Source organism: Cuculus canorus, chromosome 16 (genome assembly GCF_017976375.1).
Source record: "Cuculus canorus isolate bCucCan1 chromosome 16, bCucCan1.pri, whole genome shotgun sequence".
Taxonomy (NCBI): Eukaryota; Metazoa; Chordata; class Aves; order Cuculiformes; family Cuculidae; genus Cuculus; species Cuculus canorus.
Genome location: NC_071416.1, coordinates 12,454,088 through 12,478,401, shown reverse-complemented (window position 1 = coordinate 12,478,401; position 24,314 = coordinate 12,454,088). Strand labels below are relative to the sequence as shown.

Here is a 24,314-nt window from a genome sequence, read left to right as displayed (position 1 = left end):
AGTTACTTGGGGAGAGGAAAGGTTATATATTCAAACATGGTGTCAAGGTTGTTGCTAGACTGATGAGTCTCAGCTGTGGATCCTCCAGAAAAAGAAATGGTCAGACCTGTACTTGTATTTGAAATTGGATTTACCAAAAAGTTGCAATAAAGAGACACTAACTTCAGTAGTAGCTGATAACTGCAGCAGAACCTTTATTCATACTACCCTACAAGGCAGCACCAGAAACATTAATCTCTTACCAATGTTGTTAAGCATAAATTTGAAGAGGAGATTTGCCACAGAATAAAAGTAGTTATAACCAGCTGGTTTGGTTTTCATATGGGTGGGTAAATTCTTACCACACTTTATACTGACTGCTGCATGTACATTAACAGTCCTGTCCACCTGGGCACATTATACAAAATATTAGGGTTTTGTTATTGATGCGCATATTTTTTGCTACTACACATTTTATTAAGCTTTGTCCCAGACTGCCCTTATATGCAACAAGATTGGCTGCAAGATGACACCCATCTCACCTACAGATTTGTAAAAACATGTTCCTGCATTCAGTGGTCCAATGCAGGGGTTTTTAAACTTCTGCAGTCACCTGTACATCACACCACGAAGCCACTCGAAGGAAAAAATCCCCCAAACTGCTTAACTAGGCGAACAGGAATTGTTACCACACGAAGAAGCCATCCATTTCTGCAACATCCATGCTCTCAATTAAAATCCAGCAGCTGTTGTAAAGCTCCCTTTACAGCCAGATGGGCTATGAACCACACGATTTGCAACACAAGCTTTAGGCTTTTATTCCAACCAAGCTGCTACACCTCCAGACAAAGGAAGCTGTAAAAAGCAGCATCATTGCAGTGCCCCAGTCAACTTCCCATCTGGCTCCTGGGAGCACAGCAATGCCAGTGGTGAACACTCACCTCTCCAGCAGTCCAGTGTGTCCCTCGCTGCAGATCCTGCTCCAGACAGAATCTTCAGTCGATGCAGGGGTTTTGGTCCTTTGGCTTTCCACCAAGGCGAAAAATTCCCTCTTCAAAGGCGTCCAGGCAGAACTCAGCTCAGTGCACTCCGAGAAGGGCAGTTCTCAAGAAAGTGCTGTCAGAGAAGCAAATGAATTTTGGGTTTTTCTTTAAAAGCCTGAGGGCCAGCCATGGTCCTCAGGACATACCTAGTCTCTAGCCACCTTCCTCCAGCTTATTTTTACATCTCCCTTTCCTCCCAAGACTACAGACTTCCCCAGCCACTCACACTACAAACAACTGACCACAAGTTTCATACCAGGGCACTGAGGAAAGAAAACCCAAATCCTTATATGTGCATACCCCTCTCTCCTTCTCATCACCCTCCAGAGTGGCTTCTGCCCAAACCAATTTGCTTTAGAACTCATGTTTGCTTCCTCCTGCCAGTGCCTCTCCAGAAACGAGCTGACCCTCCCGAGTGGTCTGCCTCTCCGCCTTATTCATTTTCAAATGTGCCAAGTTCTTTTGGCAAGCCAGCCACCTCAGTTTTCCGCCCGTAGCTTATTTGCTGGCAGCTCTCCGTCCATTCTTTACAAACACAAGAAGTGTTCAGATTGATTATATTTTGATATGGAATTCTCTTTGCTCAGTAACACGCCCAAACCTGAATACGTGTCGAGGAAAAGAACTGTTTCACATAATAATTATAGAAAATTCTCTTCCTGTAAAATCCTGTTATTTTCTCAAAGACAGAGATTGTTTGGATCCAAGAAGTGAGGTCAGGTTCAGATCCTGGGGAGAGTGGTGGGTAGTGATAATAACAGGATTTTTGCAGCATTTCTTACTCAGAGAGCTGAGCCCCATCTCCAGTATATTACAACAGCAGGATTTGTTATCTTATGCAAACTCCTTCCTAAATTTCACAACAGCTGAAACAAGCATGAATGATTAAATCTGTGTTCTATTGCTCTGCTGCTACGAAGGCTGAAAAACAGCCATACAGTTCCTTCTTGACTTTGCTTTTATCTACAAATTGTACTATGGTCAGAGCAGAGGCGTTTGACCTCTTCACTGGTTACCAAGTACCTGTGTTACTTTTAATGGTACATAAATATTAAAAACACTAAAAAGAATGGAAAAGCAGAAATAGGTAACAGAACTCTCCTCCTTTAAGCAAGCTACCCAACTGCAACCCCTACAAAATGCTCGGTTGCCCTTTTACCACATCTGGTTCAAAGGCCACTAAAAATGAGATTCTTTGCATTGACATCAAAGGGGTCTGAATAGAGCTGTCTGTAATGGGGGGGGGGGGGGAGACAAGATTAACTTCAGCTTGCTGGCTGTACAACCCAAGCAAAAAGTAACACATGATAATCAGAAGAGAAGGTTTCCTTGAGAACCTACTGATTTCAGCACACTGTTTCAAACATCAGCTACCAGTTGCTTGCTTTGCCAGTGATGCAGAGTGTGCTATTAAACAGTGTTTGCAGTGTAACATGATCTTTTATTTCAATAACACTAAAGAACATCGCGATTAAGGAGGAAACAAGAGAGTGGGAGAAGAGATACCAATTGTTTGTAAATGTAATAAATAGATTGGTTGTCTTTACTTAGTAGCATATCTGTAGTGATCAGACTTCCATTTTTGCCTGCTGTGAAGCTGTAAGAATAGATATCAGTGCCAAAAAAATCTCCACTGCTGCTGAAACCTTACCGTACCTCTTAATTATAGGCTTTATTACTAATGTAAATATATCCTAGAAAGTTAGCTTTTAAAGTGGTTTCTCTCAGCAACCAACCTTATTTAAACACATCTGGAACTTCTTTTAACTCATAACTGTTTTGTGTAGTCACCTATATGATGAAGGTTAAATGCTGTGGAATTACTGCTGGGGTGTCCAATTGCTTCAAAATTGCATGACTGTATTTATAAATTAGGGATTCAAGGGGCAGAGAAGTACCAAACAAAACCAAGATTATGTTCCTAATTGAAATGGCAGCCCAGGGTTTTCAAATATAAAATCTGGAATCTGAGCTTACTTTTCTTAACATCATCTGTTTCAGCTGCTCCGCATTCCAGGACTCCTTCAGCCTTGACCTCATCTCTAAGATATATTCTCCCTTCAGTCAATTAGAAGTTCTCAAATATACACTATTTACACCCAGCGACAGGGTAGATCTGCTGATTGTCTTCCTTCAGCTGCTTGGGTGGCCCTAAGAATGAGGAAGCGTCCTAGCACAGGGGAATTCCCATTGTGTGTGGAGAGAACAGCTGGCTCCTACCGCACCGCTGCGCGGGTCCTGCACGAGGGCAGGACGGAGAATGTTGGAGGTGGGAAGATTAGAAGGTGTGAAGAGAAGGATTAATTCCATATATTTTGTCCAGAGCTCTCAAAGTTTTTATGAAGCACCCATCCACCCTAAAGATCTTGAAACTGGAATAGAAAAAGGAACCTACGAAGTTAAAATGACTGTAAAAGAAAAGCTGTAAAATAACATGCATTGGATCTCTTGGCTCCCAATCGATGCCAGCTACCTCAATGGCTGCTACTCCTTTTTAACCAAATATATAATAAGGCAATATAAGGAAAATATAATCCTTAAATAGATTTACAAAAGCATTTGGCACCACACATTAACATCACTGACACCAATAGCCAGACATCATTTGTTACTACCCTGACTCAAAACGGACCCTGCATTTTTACAATATATTTGTTGCTTAACCAGCATTCTTGTTCTGTGACTGCTGTATCTATTAAACAAAAAAGTCTCAAGTCATCAGGTAAATGTGACACAAATAACTTGATAATCAATGTAAATGAGAATCAGGTTCACAATGTCCAAATGTATTGATTCCTTCGATGTGTCTCCTTCTTCCTGTAGTGTATTTCTTATCTTCTTTTAAAGCCTTCATGAGGTTATTTGACCAAAACCTTGCCCTTCTTCATTTCTGAACCCTGATAGTTAATTTCAGAATATGTTTTATTACTTCTTTTGTTTACACAGCACTCACTATCAGTGCTGATATGGCCTCCCCAGCTTTTCAGAGATTAAACAGCACACGGAAGAAAAAGTAAAGCAATATAGAAGAGGCCTTCGAAATATCATTTAAAGAAATAGAACAGTATGTTTTAGGACAATGTGGTTAAATCAATTCACAACACAACACATGACCTTCTGTGCCATAACAAACCTATGCATACGACACAGTTATACATTACCGCTTTTAAAATTTTTGTTACGGTGATAATTTTACATCATTCTTTAAAAAAATGTTGCAATAAAGAAAATGAAATTCATAACTCAGAATTTGGACTTGTGTCCTTGTTACTCATCACACCAGCAACATATAACCAACACTTATTACCCAACTCAGTGAGAAGTTCTGTTGAACAGTAACTGCACAATAAATCTCAGGGTTTTTTTTTCCTTTTTCAGATAAGTTAAATGCAATCATAAGCATTTGTCAAAATCAAGCCTGTATCCCGCAGTATCACAGTACGATATCTATAACTTCCTGATTCGAAGCAATTAATTCTTCTACTTCTATAAGCAATGGATATAACTTCAAAACCATATTTTTCAAAACAGCAGCTATAGGACTGTGAAGCCTAACTGTAACTCTGCTGGTGCTTGGAAAACATGACTTTCACACCCACAAACCCACAATCCGGCAAAGCAAACTACATAAACACTCAGGTCACAGCAGTTACCCGATCCTTAAATATGAGCAATCACTCTCCCATAGCAAGCATGAACTTCGATATAAAGCTAAATACAGTAATTTACATGGGATTGATTTCCCCCCACTGTATTAGTTATGAGAACATTAGTGACCGCAGGGAAACTATTTAAAATTAGCACAACTAAAATCAACAAGGTATTTGACTGTTCCATTTAAGTGCTTGAATGTTGTCAATACCTGAGCAAACTCCTTGCAGCTATGTCCTCATGAACCGCACTCACTGCAGTTGGTACAAGATAGGGCATGATTAACGCTTCTTCATTCTATACTGCAAAGTCTCACCATTTGCACAAACTGTACGGAAGAAAAGCAATTTAAGTTTCCACACAGAGCCATGGTCTCAGCAAAGCTTGAGGAAAAAGGAACCTTCTAGCTCTTACCGTGTCTTTGATGGCCACCGTGCTTTTGTTATTAGCTGGGAATAGGGCAGCTGAAGTTCTCCCACAAGACTCTCGATCTTTAGACACTGACAAAAGGCAAGGTTTGACAAACTGACAAAACATGACATCTTAATGAGATTTTTTTTTTTTTTTTTGGAAGTGTTGTTACAGAACAGTCCACACCAGAAGCTGGAATTGGGGGCAGGGCTGGAGAAGAATGCGACACGGTGGAGACCAGCGTTCCTCCCTTGGATAACATAACCTGAGTGATCCTACAACTAGTTTTCCACTCACAAAACAGATGTTAGTGAATACGTCAAATTGGCATGGTACATAAAAGCAGTTCTAGCTGAAGTGCTTTCCGTTAGTACTGAAAAAATCTTAAACGAAACATCATGGTTTGATTTAAAATAGCCACAATTAAATATGCTAACTTTCCTCAGTGCTATTTATGACACGTGTTTCCTATAACAGGATACATTATGCATACTACTGTAAGAAAAGATGCAGCCAATTCACTTAACCCACTACCTATTACCACTTAACAGCTGATACGATGATAGCAAACAGAGCCACAGGCAGGAGTGTTTTGCTAGGCACAAGTGTCAGCTATTTCACACAACAAGAAATCTGCTTTTACCTCATGTTTTGCACTCTGGATAGATTTGTATGCAAAGAGGTGTTCCCAATTAACTGGGGGAAAAGCAAGTATTAATAAATTGGTGACTTAATTTCACCTTGAAAATAACTGGCAGAGTCCTAGGGGAAAAAAAAAAAGCCTCAGACAGTCCCAAATCCACAGCCCAGCTTTAAGCCAAAGCTTTGGGTGACAGAAGCAATGCTCTGTCCTCCTGGAATTACGCAGAGAACAACAGAGATCAGAGCATTTAGAAGTGATGAACTGAGGTCAGCCTTGGCCATAACTAAAGGGCTGTGCCTGCCCTGTCCTCTACCTGCAAGGGGTACCCCGGGGGGGAGATGGGCAAGGGGGATGCCCCGGGGTGGGAGGGGACAGGGGCAAGGGCTGTCCGGGGGTGGGAGATGACGGGCAAGGAGGATGCCCGGGGTGGAGGGAGACGGACAAGAGGGATGCCCGGGGGTGGGAGGGAGACGGGCAAGAGGGATGCCCGGGGGGAAGGGAGAAGGGCGAGGGGGATGCCCGGGGGGTGGGAGATGACGGGCAAGAGGGATGCCCGGGGGGTGGGAGGGAGACGGGCAAGGGGGATGTCCGGGGGTGGGAGGGTGATGGGCAAGGGGGCTGTCCGGGGGAAGGGGACAGGGGCAAGGGCTGCCCGGGGGTGGGAGATGACGGGTAAGAGGGATGCCCGGGGAGGAGTGGACATGGGCGAGGGGGATGCCCAGGGAGGGAGGGTGACGGGCAAGGGGGATGCCCGGGGGGTGGGAGGGAGACGGGCGATGGGGATGCCCGGGGAGGAGTGGGACATGGGCGAGGGGGATGCCCAGGGAAGGAGTGTGATGGGCAAGAGGGATGCCCGGGGGGGGGAGGGAGACGGGCAAGAGGGATGCCCGGGGGTGGGAGGGAGACGGGCGAGGGGGATGCCCGGGGAGGAGTGGACATGGGCAAGGGCTGCCCGGGAGTGGGAGATGAGCAGGGGGGCTGCGGGTGGGAGGCAAGGGGGCTGCGCGGGGGTGGGGGTGAGCCAGGGCTCTGCCCTCGGGGCGGGGGGGTAAGGTCTGCTGGCCGCTGGGAGGCGGGGGGCTGCCGCGGGTGGGAGGTGTCTGCAGCTGGAAAACAGCAGCTCCGGTTTCTGATCGGATTTGGGGGTGGGGTGGGAGGTGTGCGTGGGAAAAGTCGAGCGATGGATCTTCCCTTCTTTTGACAACACTCTCCCCTTCAGGACTAAGTCTGCACTGGAGGGAAATAACTGCGAGGGAGAACCACTAATCACACCTCCGTGTGGGAACTAACCCCGGGAGCAGCGTGTGCCGCCAGCCCCAGGATATTCCCTGCCTCCAACCTGAAGGGATCTCTCCTGGAACGGTTCAGCCGCCCGGGCAGTTCACCTTTGCCTGCAGTTAACAAGCGTGCAATTTGGGTTTAATGGAGCTGGGTTTATTGTTCCTCTTTGGACTTACAATTACGTCGACTGCAGGTAACGCGGATTTCTTTCTTTCTTTGCCGCTTCCACGCATGCACACAAAGAAAGGCTGGGTGGTTTGGTTGGTTTTTTTTTTCCCTTCTTCCAAAAGGCTGTAAGCGATAGCCCACTCCGGAGCGTGGGGAATAAGCACCAAACCCACCATGTATTTGGCCGTACGTAGGTTAGAAACAAACCCCCCCCCGGGGGGCTGCGGGGCTCCCACCGTTCGAACGGTGCTTTGAGCAGCCCCGGAGGGACGGGCTGTCGGGGAGGGGCTGCGGGTGCTGAGAGCTGCTGCTCTTTGCAGGGTCGGCGCTGCCCCGGGCTCGGTCCCCGGCGCTGCCGGCGGCGCAGGAGGAGCGGGAGGAGCGCGGAGCGGCGGCGCTGCCGGCGGGCAGGGGCCGGGGGGACGGCGGGGCGCCGCGGCGCAGGGCCCGCCGCTGCACTTGCTACACCTACAAGGACAAGGAGTGCGTCTACTACTGCCACCTCGACATCATCTGGATCAACACCCCCGAGTGAGTGACCCAGCGCGGGGGACGGGGGGTCGGGATGCGAAGGGAGCGACCCCGCCGGGCCGGGGGGAGGAGGAGGAGGAGGGATGCGAAGGGAGCGAGAGGAGAAGGAGCAATAACGGGCTGGGGGTTCCCTGCTGCTGGGGGATGCTGTCCCCATACCCCCGCCGTGACACCCGCCCGGTGCCCGTGAGCATCGCCCGCCCCGGGGCTGAGCATCGCTGCGGGGAGCGGTCCTGGGGGAAAGTGGTCGTTATAGGGGCGGTGGGAGAGCTGGGGAGGGGCTCCTGAGCAGCCAGGGCAGGGGTAGGAGGAGGGGGAAGGGTTTTCAGGTGAAAGAGGGGAGAGTGAGGTGAGATCTTGGGAAGAAATGCTTTCCTGGGAGGGTGGTGATGCCCTGGCCCAGGTTGCCCAGGGAAGCTGTGGCTGCCCCATCCCTGGAGGTGTCCAAGGCCAGGTTGGATGGGGCTTGGATCACCCTGATCCAGTGGGAGGTGTCCCTGCCCATGGCAGGGGGTGGAACTGGATGGGCTTTAAGGTCCCTTCCAACCCAACCCGTTCTATGATTTCATAGGAGAAATCTGTTTCTAATAAACCACTTGATGAGAAAGGAAGAAAAGTGTGTGCGCAAATGTACTGTTTTTGATAAAAAATCATGTGGAAAAATACTTTCATATTAAAATAATAATTGTTGGAAACCTCACTATACCAAATTAAGGTGTTGTAAGAGCACATCTTTTACAGTCATGTTTTGTGGGAATGGCAAACAAGTTTTTGCTTCAACTCGTAATAAAAACAGTTTTAGAAAACATAACATCTCCTGTGAATTGGGAATTCAGAGTTTCCCCCAGGTCAGTGGGGCTGGAGCACGTACGCAGAAAAGCAGGGTCTGTACTAACAGTACTTAATGAAAAGAAATCATCCGGGAAGAGTGATGCTTTGCCTACATCCCAAAGGTCAACGGCCTCCTTTCCTTGACCATTGTATATATCCTGTCTCTCCAAGTAAATAAAACAGTCTTAAGGATTTGTAAAGATTTTCATAGGTTTCAGTCCTGCAGCAACCAGAGCAATCTGGTCATTAAAAAATAACCAGGAAATAGATGAATCCAACCCCAGTTTCTTTTGATAAACTTCAGGATTTAAAGAACTTGGACTGTATGACTGAATGATACATCAAGTGTTCCAATGACTGCAGTTTGGGAACATTTGTTCCCAAATCACTGGGATACACTCTGAATCTATTGCAAAGCTTTTAATCAGATTAAAATAGCGAAAGGAAAAGAAAAATAGAAAGTAGCAATAACATAGGTTGAGTCAAATGGGATTTAGTGTACTTAATCTGTAAATTCATATATGTGTCCTGGCTAGAGGCCATGTCTCAAGTCTTTTGAACTTCGGCTAACCTGAAAGTATAATGCATTCACACAAGTCATTCAATTCTTTGAGTTTCATACCTGCGCTAATCCACCCCAGGATTACTTGGATTTATTGTAGATAAATATTTATGACTCAGTATATTTAAGTCAGAGCTCAAAACAGTGAAAACGGAGGAATGACATTCCTTTTCCTCTACACACTGAATAAATAGAATTCGGCTAATTTTAAACACACCTTTCTTTTTTTTAGGATATCCTGTTTTAAGTCCACAGGAATTAATCATTTTCATTCCAGCAAAAAGTATTTAGCATGTGTTAATGGCGTGCATTAATTCAATGATGTGGAGAGCTTTTTTTCCTATCTGAAAGTCTTATGCAATCACCAAAGAAAGAACAAAACCCAGAGAATTATACGTAACATTGTCATGATACCTATAGCATTAGCCATGAAGTTCGTATATGGTGTTCATAAGTAGTGAGTGCATAATGGTGGGAAGTAGGGGAATTAGGAATTAGGAGGAACTGAATTTTCTGGAATCTGTAAGTGCTCATTAGAAGTAGAGAAATGAGGTCCTTTCAAAGTTGGCTGGTGGTGTATAGAGAATGATGCACCTTGGCTGGAAGAACAGGGTGTCTGAATGAGGCTGCTTTGCCATCCTGCTCCTCTGGCCGTTTCTTGAGCCTTGCCTGGTCTGAGCCAGCAGGTGAGCAATGAAAGAAGCAGCTCTCTTTACAGGTGAGGTGGGTGTACAGATCTCCCTCTCTAAGCTGAAAGAGCACAGACTCATTTTTCAAAACCCCTAGGATTCTGGCCTGGTGTCCTACCTAGGACAATAAGTCAAAAGGTAAGTCAAAAGGTACTTTTGGATGTGAATGAGATAAACCAGGCCTGCTTGTGTAATTTAACATCCCAAGAAAGTTAGGCTAGTCTTTAATAACAGAAGTAACTATTGGACCTGTACAGACTGGTTGTTTGTAAGTGAGGCTTTTCTGTTGCTGTTGTACACATGTTCTTGAAAGTTTTAATATCTACTAAAAATTTGGCTCCAATGCAGCTTTGGGGACCATGGGAGGCCAGGAAGATGGTGTTAAAGACTGGAGAAGTTTTCCTGGCATCTGCTGATTCTTATCTTTTTTTTTAACATTTATTTACTTATAACTTCTTTCCTTCCTTACTTCTCCTGACTTAGGTCCTTCACTTTATCATTTCTTATTCCTGTCACAAATTCTTTAGTATTTTCTGTTTCCAGGTTACTCTCCCCTCCATATTTCAAAGACAAACTTTCTTTCCTTCTCTAGTCCTTTCCTCCTGCTTTTCCCCACTGAAGATGCTGTTAAGCGTTGTTGTAATATATTCAAACCAAATCTTGGTCATGGCCTCCCCTGCTTTTCTGGAAAAGTGACTAAAGTTTTTATTGAAACTGTTGGAGGCAGAACAGCGATAGAGAGTCTGTTCCTATCCTTGCTGAGAAACCACTTATATCAGCCAGGTGACAGTTGTAGAAGGCACAGAATTGCAGAACACACAGCCCCTGACTCGCCAATTCAATGAGATGATCTCTGCACGTGTGAGTGTTGCTTTATACTTGCCCATGAACCGCTGCTGTTGGTCCAGTCCACTAAGAGCACCAGTGTTATTTTGACATAGTAAGTCTATTTTATACTGGGAACAGTGAGAGCCTTAAGTGGAAAAGAAGGACCACCTAAAGAAAGTCAGGAAAGTCAGAATAGAATAACCCAATTATGTGGTGTAGACAAAGGTTGCGTAACAAAGATAATTAAAAGCTGGTAAATTATTCTTATTGATAAGATTTATTACTCAGGAGTTAGTTTGTAATATATTTTTTGTCAAGTCATTAATTATGCTTATCTTAATCTATAGCTAAAGACACATTTTAAAGAAGAATTAATGAATTTTCTTTTAAACAGTACCTACTGATGTAATACAGCCCCAACTTGACGCTTAATTCTGTAGGTTAAAGAAGAATCATAGAATCACCAGGTTGGAAGAGATCCTCTGGGTCATCGAGCCCAACCATTCCTAACAGTCCCTAAACCGTACCCCTCAGCACCTCATCCACCCGTCCCTTAAACACCTCCAGGGAAGGTGACTCAACCTCCTCCCTGGGCAGCCTCTGCCAGTGCCCAGTGACCCTTTCTGTGAAAATTTTTTTCCTGATGTCCAGCCTGAACCTCCCCTGGCGGAACTTGAGGCCATTCCCCCTAAAACAAACCAAGAAAATACAGGCAAGACTTCTTTTAGATCTGCATTTTTTCAGAGGGGTCCTATATTTCAATATGAACTGAGCTTGTGCATCTGACAGCAAAATGTGGTTTAATTAGTGACATTGATGTTGCGCGTGAAGCTTTTCTTGAAGTGTCTAAATGAAGGCAAAAGTGCTTTTTTTCTTGATGACTTGTCTTATTTCAGTATTTACTGTGACACTGAAAAGAGGAGTAACTGGATGAAATTCTGTGACCACCTTACATGATGATCTAGGAGTTCTGTCTGCCTTCTACATTAACTTCTGAATCGGTAGAATTGGATGATGAAGTGAAAGGAAGAGTTTGATATAACATCTTTGTGTTTGTGGTGCTGATCCTCTGTACTTTCACGTTCTGTTTCGTCAGTGGAAGGACAAAGGCATGCACTGACTTGTAGTCTGTGGAATTGGTCTGTGAGATATATTGGTTGAGGATATGGAGAGTGTTTCATGGTGTGTGGTTACATGGTGACAGTACAGGAATGTGTTTTGTCACTTTAATAAAGAAGAAATTTGTTTCTGTTACATATGCGAGTCAGATATTCCTAAGTGGCCATCAACATGTAGTGATGCGGTGACTCCAGATAGTTCCTCTATAGGAATCTGGTTTCCTGACCTAATGTGAGCAGCTGTTGGGGTTTGAACAGTGTATGAAGGGTTTTTCAGACACTTTCATTTTTTGGTCTTTCCTGAAAGGGGTAACAAATGGGTTTATTAGGGGTCCAGGGCCTTATCAGAAGCTAAACAGACAACAGCAGCTGATGTCACACACAATCAGATCTCCAACAGTTGTAAGTTAATGATCTTCGCTCACTACTAGCTTAGGTCACCATCAGAAAGTGATCTTAGAATGGAAACAATTTGTACTCTATTGTGGCTTCACTCATAGTTTTGCTCATATAGAGAGAGGAGGTAACATCTTGGGATGTTGTTACAAAAGAGAAGACTTTTTACCACCAGCTGGATACTCTTGTTCTAACTGGATGCTCTGCTTGCTAACTTTTCCTTCGTAACATCTTTTTATTTCCTGAATCTCACTGATTAAATTTTCTTTAATGAAAGCCCACATATTGTAATTAAAATGCTTTTCATCCTTGTGGATATTAAGTAGTATTATAAAGTATTACCCCATCTTTGGAGAATGATCTTCATAATTAGATAAGTATAGATGATTTTCTCTATATTATTGGAAATAAAAATACACAGCTAAAGATCTCTTGTTCAGCAAAACAATTAAGCATGAGTTTATAATCTTAATAGATCAGATTGAAAATACCTGTTAGCCAAAGGCATGATGATAAAACAGTGGCTGCAAGCCAGGCGGTTCAAATAAGGAAACAGATCTGTTGGTGAAACAGCACTCATGGTTAACCATCAATACCAAGTGCCAAAAGTGAAGTGATTCATCTTCTGTTGACTTGATTTTATTTTTCTGAATGAAATCTGCCCTGCATTTTGCAGACCTTGTTATCCACGTGTTCACTGAAATCTATTTGTCTTACATGTCTGGATGCTACCAAGATTAGACTATGCATATACAGTGTATGTCCTAATGTAGCCTGAATGTTGAAATACAAAAGGAAAAATCTTACCAAGCCAATAACAGTTGAAATAACTAAAGCTGTGGAGCCTATGGTCATACTCACTGGTATTAAAAAATACCAAGTACAAAACATGTAGTCTTCCTTATCTCCATAAATTCCTTTTAACGTTTTCCTTTTTCTTGTTACAAATTTTTGTTGAAACTTAAACCACAGATTGTGTCTCTCATCCTAAAAATTGGAAGATCATTGATGGTAAAAAGCTGCACACATCTTCACGTTAAATGGAGAGTGTTTCAAATAGATTTATTGAACATAGTAACAGCCTTCTGCTGTTATTATTATGTTTTATCGTGGACAAACTGAATGGATTTTTAGGCCTGTTTCTGAAACGTAGCTGTTATTCTAGTGTATTTAAATTGTGTACTGACTTCACACTTTCAGTGTCTTACTGTCCGAAACATTCACAGCTTGTATGATCCCCTAATAGTAGAATAGATCCTCTTAGTCTTCCTGCAAAACTTCCTTGTAGTACTTACAATATTGATGTTTTAACAGCAGTATCCTCACAAAGATTTGAAATTATTGGACTCTGCAGGCTAAAATCCCACGTCACTGCAGGAGCTGGCCCTGCGGGAGCTGGGGTCAGGGATGAGACACACTAACGGCGAACGCCTTGACATTTCACTATGCTGCTCCTATTGGTCTAATTCGAAGAATAAACAGTCTTGAGGGCTGTCAAACCACAGTCTCAAATTTTAACACCCTGTGTTTATTTTCCCCCAGGTTTTTGTTTTATTTGTTTTTAGACCAGCAGTGGATTTTGAACTCTACACATTGTGGAGATTGATAGAAACGTGCATTAGCCTGTGTTCTCTGTGCACCGGTACGGTGGCTCCAGAAGCTGGCTAGAAGTACTCTGAATTTTAGTTTGAAAATCTACCATTTGACATGTAACTTGATTCCTTTCATCCCTATTTTCCAGCTGCCTTTTGGGATTTACCTCAAAGTATTTGCATTAGAACCAGCACGCTTACTAATGATACTCCCTGCCAGTCAGAGGAAGAAAAAAGAATAACGGGAATTTGGGCCTCAGAGAGATAAAGCTGCATGGGATTTTGTTTGTTTATTGAAACTAAACAATCGTGCATCTTGGCACCAAACCGGGAGCAGTATGAGTGGTATGAAGTATCAAAGGATATCAACACTGTTGTTTTGAGAGAGGTATTTCTGTGAAACAAGGTCTCAGTTTATTAGGTCAGGTGAGCTCTACGCAGCTTCTCTGGGTATTTGGGGTGTTAATGGAAAATACTCCCTCTCCCCCCTCCTGCCTCATATTATTTACCTCAAGAAACATAACCCAGCTTTTCACTCGACTGTTAATCTGATCGTATTTGAAACTGAAAACACGTACCATCCTTTTGACAGGTACAGGATGACTAGTGATAAAAAGCCTTTAGATTCTCTCACAGTACTTAACTTGGGTAGTGAAGTCACAATGGGAGTGAAATCAAAGAACTGGGGTAGTTCTGAAACTGGATGGTGAAGCAGATGTGTGCAATCTTTAGCTTACTATCTATGTTAGTTATAACTAATGGACTTTAACTGATTTGGGGTCCTCACAAATTAGCAAGTATTACTGAAAGAATAAGACTGGGGGGAAAAAGAAGGTTAAACCAAATCAAGCAAGAGTGTGGAAGTACATATTTTTGGATAAGTGGCCTATTAGGGATCTAGGAACACTGGCTACTACTAAATTGAGGATATGGAAAATAAAGGTGTTGCTATAAACAATAAAAGTTCGTGTTCTCTGAAAATTTTTAACTGCAAAAAAGCTACTCGGAAAAAGTACCGCTTCTGTGAATGGAGTATGTGGTTGGGATGACAGAAGACCAACAGGTCGGGCACTTCTTTTCTTTGAAGAAGGCATTTTTCCTTCTTAAATGATGACGATGGTGATGGGAAGGAAGGGATAACATGGAGAATACATAACCTATTGTGATCTGCTTGTTAAAAAATATACCTGTTACAGAAAGAGTTGGAGCCAACTTTCAGAGCAGCTAATGATCTCTTCATCTCCAGAGCTACACAGTATTACTGCAGCAGCTTTACAGTAAAAAGTGTACACAGAAATATGTTACTACCCCAAGCATTTTTCATTCCGGAGACATTTTGTTTCACTTGGAGGCTGTTAAACTTTGCTTCCTTTTCATGTTCTTTGTTCTCAGTGGTCCTTACAGGGATCTCATACATTTTAAGGTTGTCTGAAAACACTGGAGACTGTTGGGAGCCTTGCTGGCCTGGATGCATGCCAGAAAATATATTACTGAATACTGAAATCATAGCATCTAAGATGATTGCTGCAACCACCTCATCCCTTTGTTTTGGCTGAAACTCTCAAGTGCCCTGGAGGTATCTACTATGTTTAAGTGGCTGGGAAAGTAGAAAATAATAGCAGCTCATAGGTCAATTATAACGTAGCATGAGAAACTCAGCCACATGTTATAAAAATTGAAATAAACCAATTGGATTTGTCTGCCTGAATTCTGAACATTCACTAATACAAATGAGAGACAGCAGGACTTGGGGAAGTCATATTCCCCAATTAGACTTAAAGGTTGTAGTCATTCAATGGGCAGTTTTTTTCTGTGGGAAATTTTCTCTGGGTCAGAATGGCTCTTGCACTATTGCTCAGTACTTCTCTTGTTAACTTAATGGCAAAAACTTTATTCCAGAGCTAGCTGACTTTTGGGGGAAAGCTTTTATGATTTGTGGACACAAAATACAGAAGTAATCTAGGTCATTTCAGCATCTGAGTATCCAATCTGCAGATCTAAACTTTTTTCTTTAACAATTCTAAGAGAAGCATGAGCTGACCTAAAGATTGCTGAGTGTTCCTTGCATTGCAGAAGTCAAAAGTATCTTTCGAGTGACCAGAGCGCACTGTGCTTTTTGCTTAGCTTTGTGCTGCTCTATATTATACAGGGAATTATATTCAGTTGACGGATCCGTTGCACTGACTAACCATAATTTCATCATATGTATTAATTCCTGGTACTGGAGAGATGTATAGCATCATCTTTTTTTTTGCATACAGAATAAAGAGCTTATACTGGAGAAGAAATTATTTCCTTGAGATCAGACCTTCTGGAATTTAGAAAGCGTTTTAAAATTGAGCACACAGACTTCTACGCAGCCACTGACACTCCCTGAGACTGCAGCAATCATGCTGGTAACTGAACTCTACAAAAGAGGGTCACCTTCACATAAACCTCAGGGTTGTATGTTACCAGTTTAAAATAGTACCTTGGAAAGGCTAATCCAGAATCGCATAGATTAACTTGTTCTTCACTTCATAGAGAAGAGGGCACAAAGGCCACACAGTACACATTAGCTCTTAAATGTGTGGAAACCCATTTCACTGCTTCAGGAGAGTTTTGTTCTTCTAAAGGAAGGAATTGTGCATGCCGAGTTAAAGATCAGAAATTTAAAAGCTTTCACTAAAGAAAACCGATACCTTACCTGAAATGGAAAGCAAAGAGACTCCTTAGCGACACAAGTGCTTGATGACAATTTTATGTTGACCATAATTCCCGTTCAGCATGTAGAGTTTGTTATTCTACTTACCTCATTTTGAACCTGAGCATTGCAGCACCATGAAAACTAACAAAAATAACATAAAGCTGCATTCATTAATCATGTATCTATCTAAGATTAAGCATGCTGCTAGGCAAATGCTTCTGATACTTGTCCAGCTGAATCTTTTCAGCATCTCTCACTTCTGAAGTGCTGAGAAAGAGACATGAACTAACTTGAAGTAGTAACTTCTTTCAGCTGCTGGAAGGATAACTGTACACACATTAACATCTGTTTGAATGTTGTCATTTATGAGTTTCATCAGAGAACAGACAGGCAAGAAAACACCTGCTATAGTTTTTAGCTCTTTCTGAATGTTCTTGGAAAGAGTCTGGGTTGCTGTTGAAGTTTATCTGTTTTGGGCATTCTAGTTAAAATTCTTAAAATGTCATTGCTTTGGCATGTATTTCTGGACCCCTAAGAACAAAGTGGTCCTGAATACCTTTTCCAAGCTATGAAGTATACTCTTGTAAGCAGTTTCATAGAACACAAGGACCTTCATTAGAAAGATCAGTAGCAACACCTAAAATATCAGCCTCCTTCTTTGTGTAGGGCTGTGATTCATGGTTGTTATCACTTGTAATTATACTATATTCTCCTCCCCTGCCTATTTCCTGGAATTTACTGTGTCTTAGGAAAGACAGCAGATGGGTAATGGACCCGTTCCTCAATCACTGTTGCTGACATGCTGATGTATTAAGATAAAATTGAGGTTGATGACAGTTCTAGTCAGTCCATAATTTGAAAACTGTGGCAACTAAGGAATAAAACACATGTACTTCTTCATCTATTGCTATTCAGGCGGAACATCCAACACAGAGCAAACTGCAGCTCAGTCCCACACAGACTGTAATTTAGAGAATTAGAGTAAGAAAAAGAAGTTTCCTATTTTTGAAAAGTGGACTTTTTTTTTTTAAACAAGGAGCCACTTTAAATAATGAGGATTACATACTAAAATATTTTATGTCTTGTTAGCACAATTAGGGATGACATCTGCAAAGGCTGTAAAAGGCTGCTTTATCCCCTGGCAAGCTATCTGCCATGAAATAGAGGTTTCATGTTTGGATAGACCAAGCGAAATTCATCTTTTCATTTTGGCCTAAATCTGAGCAGAAAGCTGAATAACGGAATTTTACTGAACAGTTTTCAGAGAGGGTTCAGCAATCTTAAAAATAAAGGAACTTCCTCCTGTTCCTGTCTCTAAATACCAGACATTACTTAATAAAAAACATGAATGTATTGAAAAGTATGACCATACAGCAATTATTTATGTCAGAAGTTACCTACGTTAGCCATTTATGATTCATTATTCTAAAATAGATGCCAGTATAGAATTGTTAATACTCCTCAATCATGAAATGGGATTCACCCCTAATCCTGAAGACAATGAAAAGGTTTTTAAATGGTAGAAGGGGGAGGGGGGCCAAAGTAAATTCCTAAACTCTTTTAAGACTAATATGCATATTCTTGGTCTCTCCCAGGGTGTAGGAATAGCCACACAATGAGAGAAGTAGTGAAAATATGCAACAGTTTCTGCATATAGGTGAGGCAGACCAGCATCTGCTGGAGAAAGACCATCTCGTGGCTTATTAAACACAAAACTGCTGCTAGTGATTTTATCTCTTTCAGTGTGATGTAATGATAAAAAAATATATGACAGGTGTGCTCTGGCTTAGGCTGTGGAAGGTGAGATGCACTGTTAGAAGCTCATATGTACTATAAATGCAGAAGTTTGTAGAAGTAACTTGGCATCAACTGTACTGATCTTACATCAAAAAATATTTGCAGAGATGAGGAAAATAATGTTTCTGAACCTTTCAGGCCACCATGAGTGTGGGAAACTGGAAAATTTGCAGCTTTCCAATTAATAGTTTAATGATGTTTTTATGAAAGCAAATGAAAGAAGTACAACTATGTGAAGTACATCTATGTGGTTCCAGACTGATTATTCAGGCTTTGTTCTGTAACCATGTTGTAACCCTTCTAGATCTCATGCTTTCTCTCCTCTGCTTCCTCTCCCCACTTCACTCCTCTTTCTTGCTTTTGAACACAAAGTTCTTTCCAGATTTTTAGTATTTGTGGATTTGTGGGTTGCTTAGCCCATTTCCATACACGGAAACTTTTACAGGTCTCCAGAAGTTCTATGTAGTGTGCACCTGCTGTCTATTGAGATTCTTTAACAACTAGCAGTAGAGTCATTTATTACGTCAGTCTAAACCATCCAGTGCTTTTTGGGGATGTTAGCAGGCAGCGATAAAGCACGTTCTTTTCTGATAATAATAACAATAATATTGACTATAATGTCGGACTTTATAGGAATGGAGAACTACTTCTTAGTATTTCTTAGTGTGCTGCAGTACAGAATGTGATCTCCTATAGAAAAGTTCCAGTAGGTACATATGTGGAATATTATTTAGCTGTCTCTTACATTTATAACCCCACACAGATCGTGTTCCAAACATGATGCACTAAAAGAATTGTGCTGACAGTTTTCTCCATTTCTCAGTGGTAAGATTAATGGCAAATTTGGCTCTGAATCATGAAGATGAGAACAACACGATGTTACTTACCCAGTGGAAATCAGCCTGGCTCCTTTGTCACTTCATACCAGCACTGAACATAACCACTCTTGTGCATTTGTTGGGGGTAAACAACACAATAAAAGCATAAGCAGTAATGTAAGCAATAACCTGGGGATGTATTTGTATCAACTGTTATGTAATCAAAAAATTTTTTAGGTAGCCAGTGTAGCTGCTAATTAATTCTGCCAGTTGAGCCGATTGTCTGCGACTTTGTAACTTTAATCCTGAGTTGATTGAGGTGAAGTTATGATCTGTTATAGGGAGAACTTCATACAGAAACATTTGGTTTGATTATTGTGCCACTATTTATTGCTTTGAATCAATAGAGCTATTTTCTAGAATATAAAATATATGGAATATCATTTTAATTGGCTCTTAAAATATACAATATTTGTGATTCTTGCAATAGGAGGACTGTACCATATGGACTGTCTAACTACAGAGGCAGTTTTAGAGGCAAAAGGTCTACAAGCCAGATTCAAAGTACTTTCCAGTCTTCATTTCGTTGTTCTTGTTTGGATGCCAATGACACACAGTGTATGCAGTTTTGCAGAAGAACGCAAGACAGAAGAAGGCGAGTATCATTTAATATTACAAGCTGTCTATGTGATTAGATTATTTCATGGAAATAAATTAATCAAGTTGCATATATCAAATGAAACTGAGTAACAAATATATAGATTTTAAATCAAACTCCCATCTCCAGCTGCGGTGGGTTAACCCTGGCCAGCAGCCAGGCCCTTACACAGTACATGTAAGTGGGATGGAGGAGTGGATAAGGAAGAACAAGAGCAAGAAAACTCATGTGTAACACTCAAGGAGAGCAGACTCAGTACCGTACTGTTTGAATCTTCTTTTTGCTCTTTATGATTTGCTATTTTTGAAATAGCAGATCTCCTGTTGAGTTAGGGGCATATTTACTCCTGCAATGTTTTAGGATGTTTAAACTTCTATCTAATCTAATGAAGACTATGACATTGTCATTTTATGAACGGATCTGTAAGGGCAACTGATGAGATCACAATGACCAACTTAGAAAATCTCTCTTCCCCAGAAATCATGGATCAATGGAAAAGACAGAGGAGAAGGACCAACGCAGGGAAGAGGAACACACTTCAAGTCAGTAGCACAGAGTTTGGAGGATTCTGAAGAGTCAGGTATGCTACAGATATTTAATGTTGAAAAGAAATATTAATTTTCAGTAAATTTTCTTTGTATTTATTATTTGCAGAACTCTAAATTCTTCCAATCGATTATTATCAATTCCTGCTAAATAAGGGCAGAATTTGCCCATGAGTTGTTTGGTTTTTTTCCAATTTATTTTTAAAAAAGTATATAGAACTGCTACAGCCTTTCTCCTGCTGATAGAGATCCTTCAGAAGTCAGATTCTTTGGCTATAAGCCAATACATATTTTGGCAACATTCCCCCCCCCCCTTTTTTTTTTTAGGGCAAGGGCTGTTCCTGTCTGTCTTCTTTTTGCTCGTTTAGCACTGCAACATATACCAGTTTAAGCTACACGTCCCAGTGCAGTGCTCAGTAAAACTTAAATTGTCGAGGTAGAGAAAGAGAAAAAACTTTGTGGAAAGAAGTATTGGGAGGGAAAAATAACCTACTTTAGATGTCAGATAGAAAGAGGTTACTGTGACCTAGTAGCCAGTCTCAAAAAGTTTCAGTTTCAAATCTTCCTTTAATATTGTTGTTGCATATGAAATGCAAAAGTATGTCAGGATAAGCAAATACTTCAGTGGGTTGTTGTGGTTCTTTTTTTTTTTTTAAAGCTTTAATTTTTTTTTGCCGAAGCTCAGAAGGAAGAACTTAAACTACAACTCTCCCTTGAGATGGACAAACTGGATGCTTCAGTCTGATGCCAGTGGAGAATTCAGCAGTTTGCAACACTCTCATTTCAACAATGCCACTTTGAGGGCACGTGAACCTGTATGAAGAAACTTTCTCTCATGAGCCCCTCACGAGAGTCTCAGTAAAGGATAACTTTTAGAAAGTAACCTGGCAGGAATGTATCGCTATTGAAGAACTATTCAAAGGCAGATCTTATCTTGAGCAACACAAAGTTTCGGGAAACATTTCTCTATGTGATTTAAAAAAGTCCAATAGAAACATACTGTTCCACTTACTGCTTGCTGTATGTCCGAGGAATCCAGCTTTGTGCAGGCAACTGTAATTGGAGAATGTGACAAGTTAGAGAGAGATTGCTTGTACATGAGTTCTCACTAAGAATAAACAGATACAAAACATTTCTCTTGTTAATGTATGCAAGCCTAAATCATCAGATTGTAACTTTTTGGCAAATGTTTAAACGACAGTATCTATGCAGAATAAAGACGAGTGGCTAGTATAAATATTCTTATTCACTATAGCAAGTTAAGAGTATGCATTGAGTAGCCAATAGATTACCTAATTTATGCACAAATTATTCCTGCACCTCAAAGTTCTATTCTAAAACATTTATGGTGATTATTTAGGGATGCACTGTAGTTAACAAACAGAACTCCAATTATTCATCCCAAAGAATTACCTAAAGATTAAAGGCTGTGGAACTCCAAGTGAAACATCACACAAGCAGAATAATTGACTGTATGAGACTATTTGCTATTCTAAGACCCTACATAAGTTATCATCCACTGCGCATATGTTTGCTAGTGCTAGAAGTCACATTTCTATCTCTTCATCGAAACATTGTCACTGAATAACCAGGATTGGCTATAAGGATTATATTCGACCCTCAACATTTTTCAGTGTAAATGATTTCATCAGAAAGAGAAGGAATGTTTTTGGATAGGAGCACGCAAGAGTAAGCTAGGAAAAATGGGAGAACAGGATTTGTGAAAGTTACTATATTATTTATAAATAAGGAGAGGAAATCCCTCGCTTGTGACATTACAGATATTTTTTTCGGTTTGACTGATCTTCATGCAGACTTTCCCCAGGGCACATATCTTAAACTGTAACCCGATGACATTAGATTAGATTCTATCAGAAGAAAGATGGTGACCAAAAGAAAAAAGAAATTAACGGTAAAAATGGTTATATAGGCTTAAACTGGTGGTAACAGACTTTGTTTGAAAGAAGAAAGGGAGATCTTTGCCAAAATATATATGATATATTTTATATATATATGTGGATATATTTCATAAATAAATTATTATAGTTATAAAAGTAAATATATCTTTCAGTTATTGCATTTGTATTAGTTTCTTACTTGCTGTCCAAATGATTTTGTACATTTATAGAAAATAGATTATTTATTGTATAAAAACCACTTCACATACTATTTTCCCATAACTTTTAAAAGACACTGTATAGTTTTGGGGTTTTTAAAAAATAATGGAGCTTTGTTATGGAGAATGCTTGATGTTCATGTATAGCTGCCAACTGGCATTCCCCCAGCGCCGAATGCGTACGCCCAGTTCATACAAAAATGCGCCTTCCTCAAGAGACTGGTAGCTCTCCTAACAGTTTGAGAATTGAGTATGAAAACGTAATAAAAATGTATTTGATAATAATTACGCATAAAAAGCTGCATTTCAATTTCGTGTCCCTTTTTACTATAAATGTAACCCTCATCTGGCCTAATTTGTATCCTGGGACAAACGAGGAGGCAGGGGTCATTTGGACCGTGAGTGTTCTTTGTGAACGATATTAACTGACTTCAGTTTAGTCACTGCATTATTTTTCTTTTTCCTGGAACTGCAAACACATCGCAGTGCTAGGTGGGTTGTCAATGCCTCCTAACTGATAAAATTCAGCTTTTAGATGAACTGCTTAGTATATGGATTGGATTTCTACTGTCTTCTCCTATATTAATTCAATTGAAATGTTGCATTTGAAGATGGATTCACACCTTCCCCAGACCCGCATGCTTTCACTCTATTTTAAAGAGTCACAGAAAAGAAACAAAAAAATCAAATTGGGTTCGTTCTTTGGCTTGCAGGTAGATTTAGCCCTTGAGTAGCGGGCTGTGTTATTGTTGTGCCTTTCCCTCAAGAAAGGAAAATCCAGCTTTTTTTTCTATGTGAATTCCCCTTGCAGGTAGTTTGGTTTTGGTACTCTGAAAATAGTAGCTGAAAATGCGCTGTCAATGTAAAAATCAACCTGTCGTGAATACAGTAAAAGAAAAAAATGAGAAATAACTGTTAGATCAAACCCAGAAGAGGAAAAAACCTACAGTTTACTTTAGGCGTCTCCAAATAAATCTATAAACCACAGCACATACCTGAAAATTACATGTGCTGGGTTCTGGAGTCAAACTACCCTTATTATGTCTGGGAACAGTTAATGGCTATGGGATTGTTTTCGCCCAATTTAATATGATTATAGAAATGTCAACATTAATATTCCTGAGCTCTTAGTAACTTAGTTTACCTATTTTTAATTTGTATCTAGAAGATAGTAAGCTAAATTGAAATCCTATTCTTTAAAAATTATACACAAAATTAATTTCAAATACAAATAATGAACATTTTTAACTAAGAAAAAACTCTTGAAATGTGATTAATCATTAAATGACTATTTGCAGAAGTTAGAAATAAATATTCTTACAACATGTAACATTAATTTAGTTAAGTGTACTACAGAATTATTCTTGGTCTGGGATATTTTGAGGATGCTTGTGTTTAATTTTGTAATGACAAATTAGTTCCAGTTCTTACTCTGTTCCATGCAAAACCATTTATATATAACCCTGCTCAAATTCTTCCTGAGTTGCATTGCTCTCGTTCTAGTTCTTACTAATAAAAGTTAAGTTTTTGCTTGTTAATAGCAATAAGAACAATAAATGATCAAATGCCTAGAAACAAGGTAGAAGGGAGGTTTAGAAGGATTTCAGTTTTCCAGCCTACAAAGGAGAAAGAAGAGCGATGGCGGCAAATGCAAAGGGCGGTGACAGAGAGGAAAGCAGCATTTTGTTGTGTTCCCAGAAGGAAATACAAGAAGTAGAGGGCTTATATTACAGCAAAGCCATTGAGGTAAACATCTGGGAATGAATGGTGAAGTGCCATGAAGACAATGGTCTCCATCACCACCTCCACCTCTTAACTCCTTGGCTGTGCCTTGGGAAAGGCACAGGCTCTGCTGTCAGAGTCCGAGAGGGCAGTCAAAGCTGTGACCGTGAAAGGGGATCCCTACATCTTCCTACGGAGTTAGGTGACTATTCCCTGAGCAGAGCTCATGTCTCATTTCCTGTACGTTAG

At 40.9% G+C, this 24,314-nt stretch overlaps 1 protein-coding gene and 1 long non-coding RNA gene across 4 annotated transcripts in view; one reads left to right on the top strand and one right to left on the bottom strand.

Annotated features, from left to right (window-relative positions):
* Positions 1–5,201, bottom strand: part of LOC128853802 (uncharacterized) — a 56,445-nt gene extending 51,244 nt beyond the window's left edge. Inside the window, exons 1-3 of the long non-coding RNA XR_008452576.1 lie at positions 5,088–5,201; positions 4,885–5,001; positions 921–1,095 (exon numbers count right to left, since the gene is read on the bottom strand). This is a non-coding gene — a long non-coding RNA (uncharacterized LOC128853802). The remainder of the gene's footprint in view (positions 1–920; positions 1,096–4,884; positions 5,002–5,087) is intronic.
* Positions 5,202–6,868: 1,667 nt separating this feature from the next.
* Positions 6,869–22,830, top strand: EDN3 (endothelin 3). 3 transcript variants are annotated; one of them, XM_054081894.1, is made up of 5 exons: positions 6,869–7,201; positions 7,497–7,707; positions 19,515–19,679; positions 20,160–20,262; positions 20,886–22,830. In XM_054081894.1, exons 1-4 carry the CDS (start codon positions 7,150–7,152, stop codon positions 20,230–20,232), a joined length of 501 nt encoding a protein of 166 aa, XP_053937869.1. In that variant the 5' UTR covers positions 6,869–7,149; the 3' UTR covers positions 20,233–20,262; positions 20,886–22,830. The 3 variants fall into 3 exon arrangements, with proteins under 3 accessions (XP_053937869.1, XP_053937868.1, XP_053937867.1); XM_054081893.1 differs by having other exon boundaries at positions 20,908–22,829; XM_054081892.1 differs by having other exon boundaries at positions 6,870–7,201; positions 20,913–22,829.
* The last annotated feature ends 1,484 nt before the right edge of the window (positions 22,831–24,314 follow it).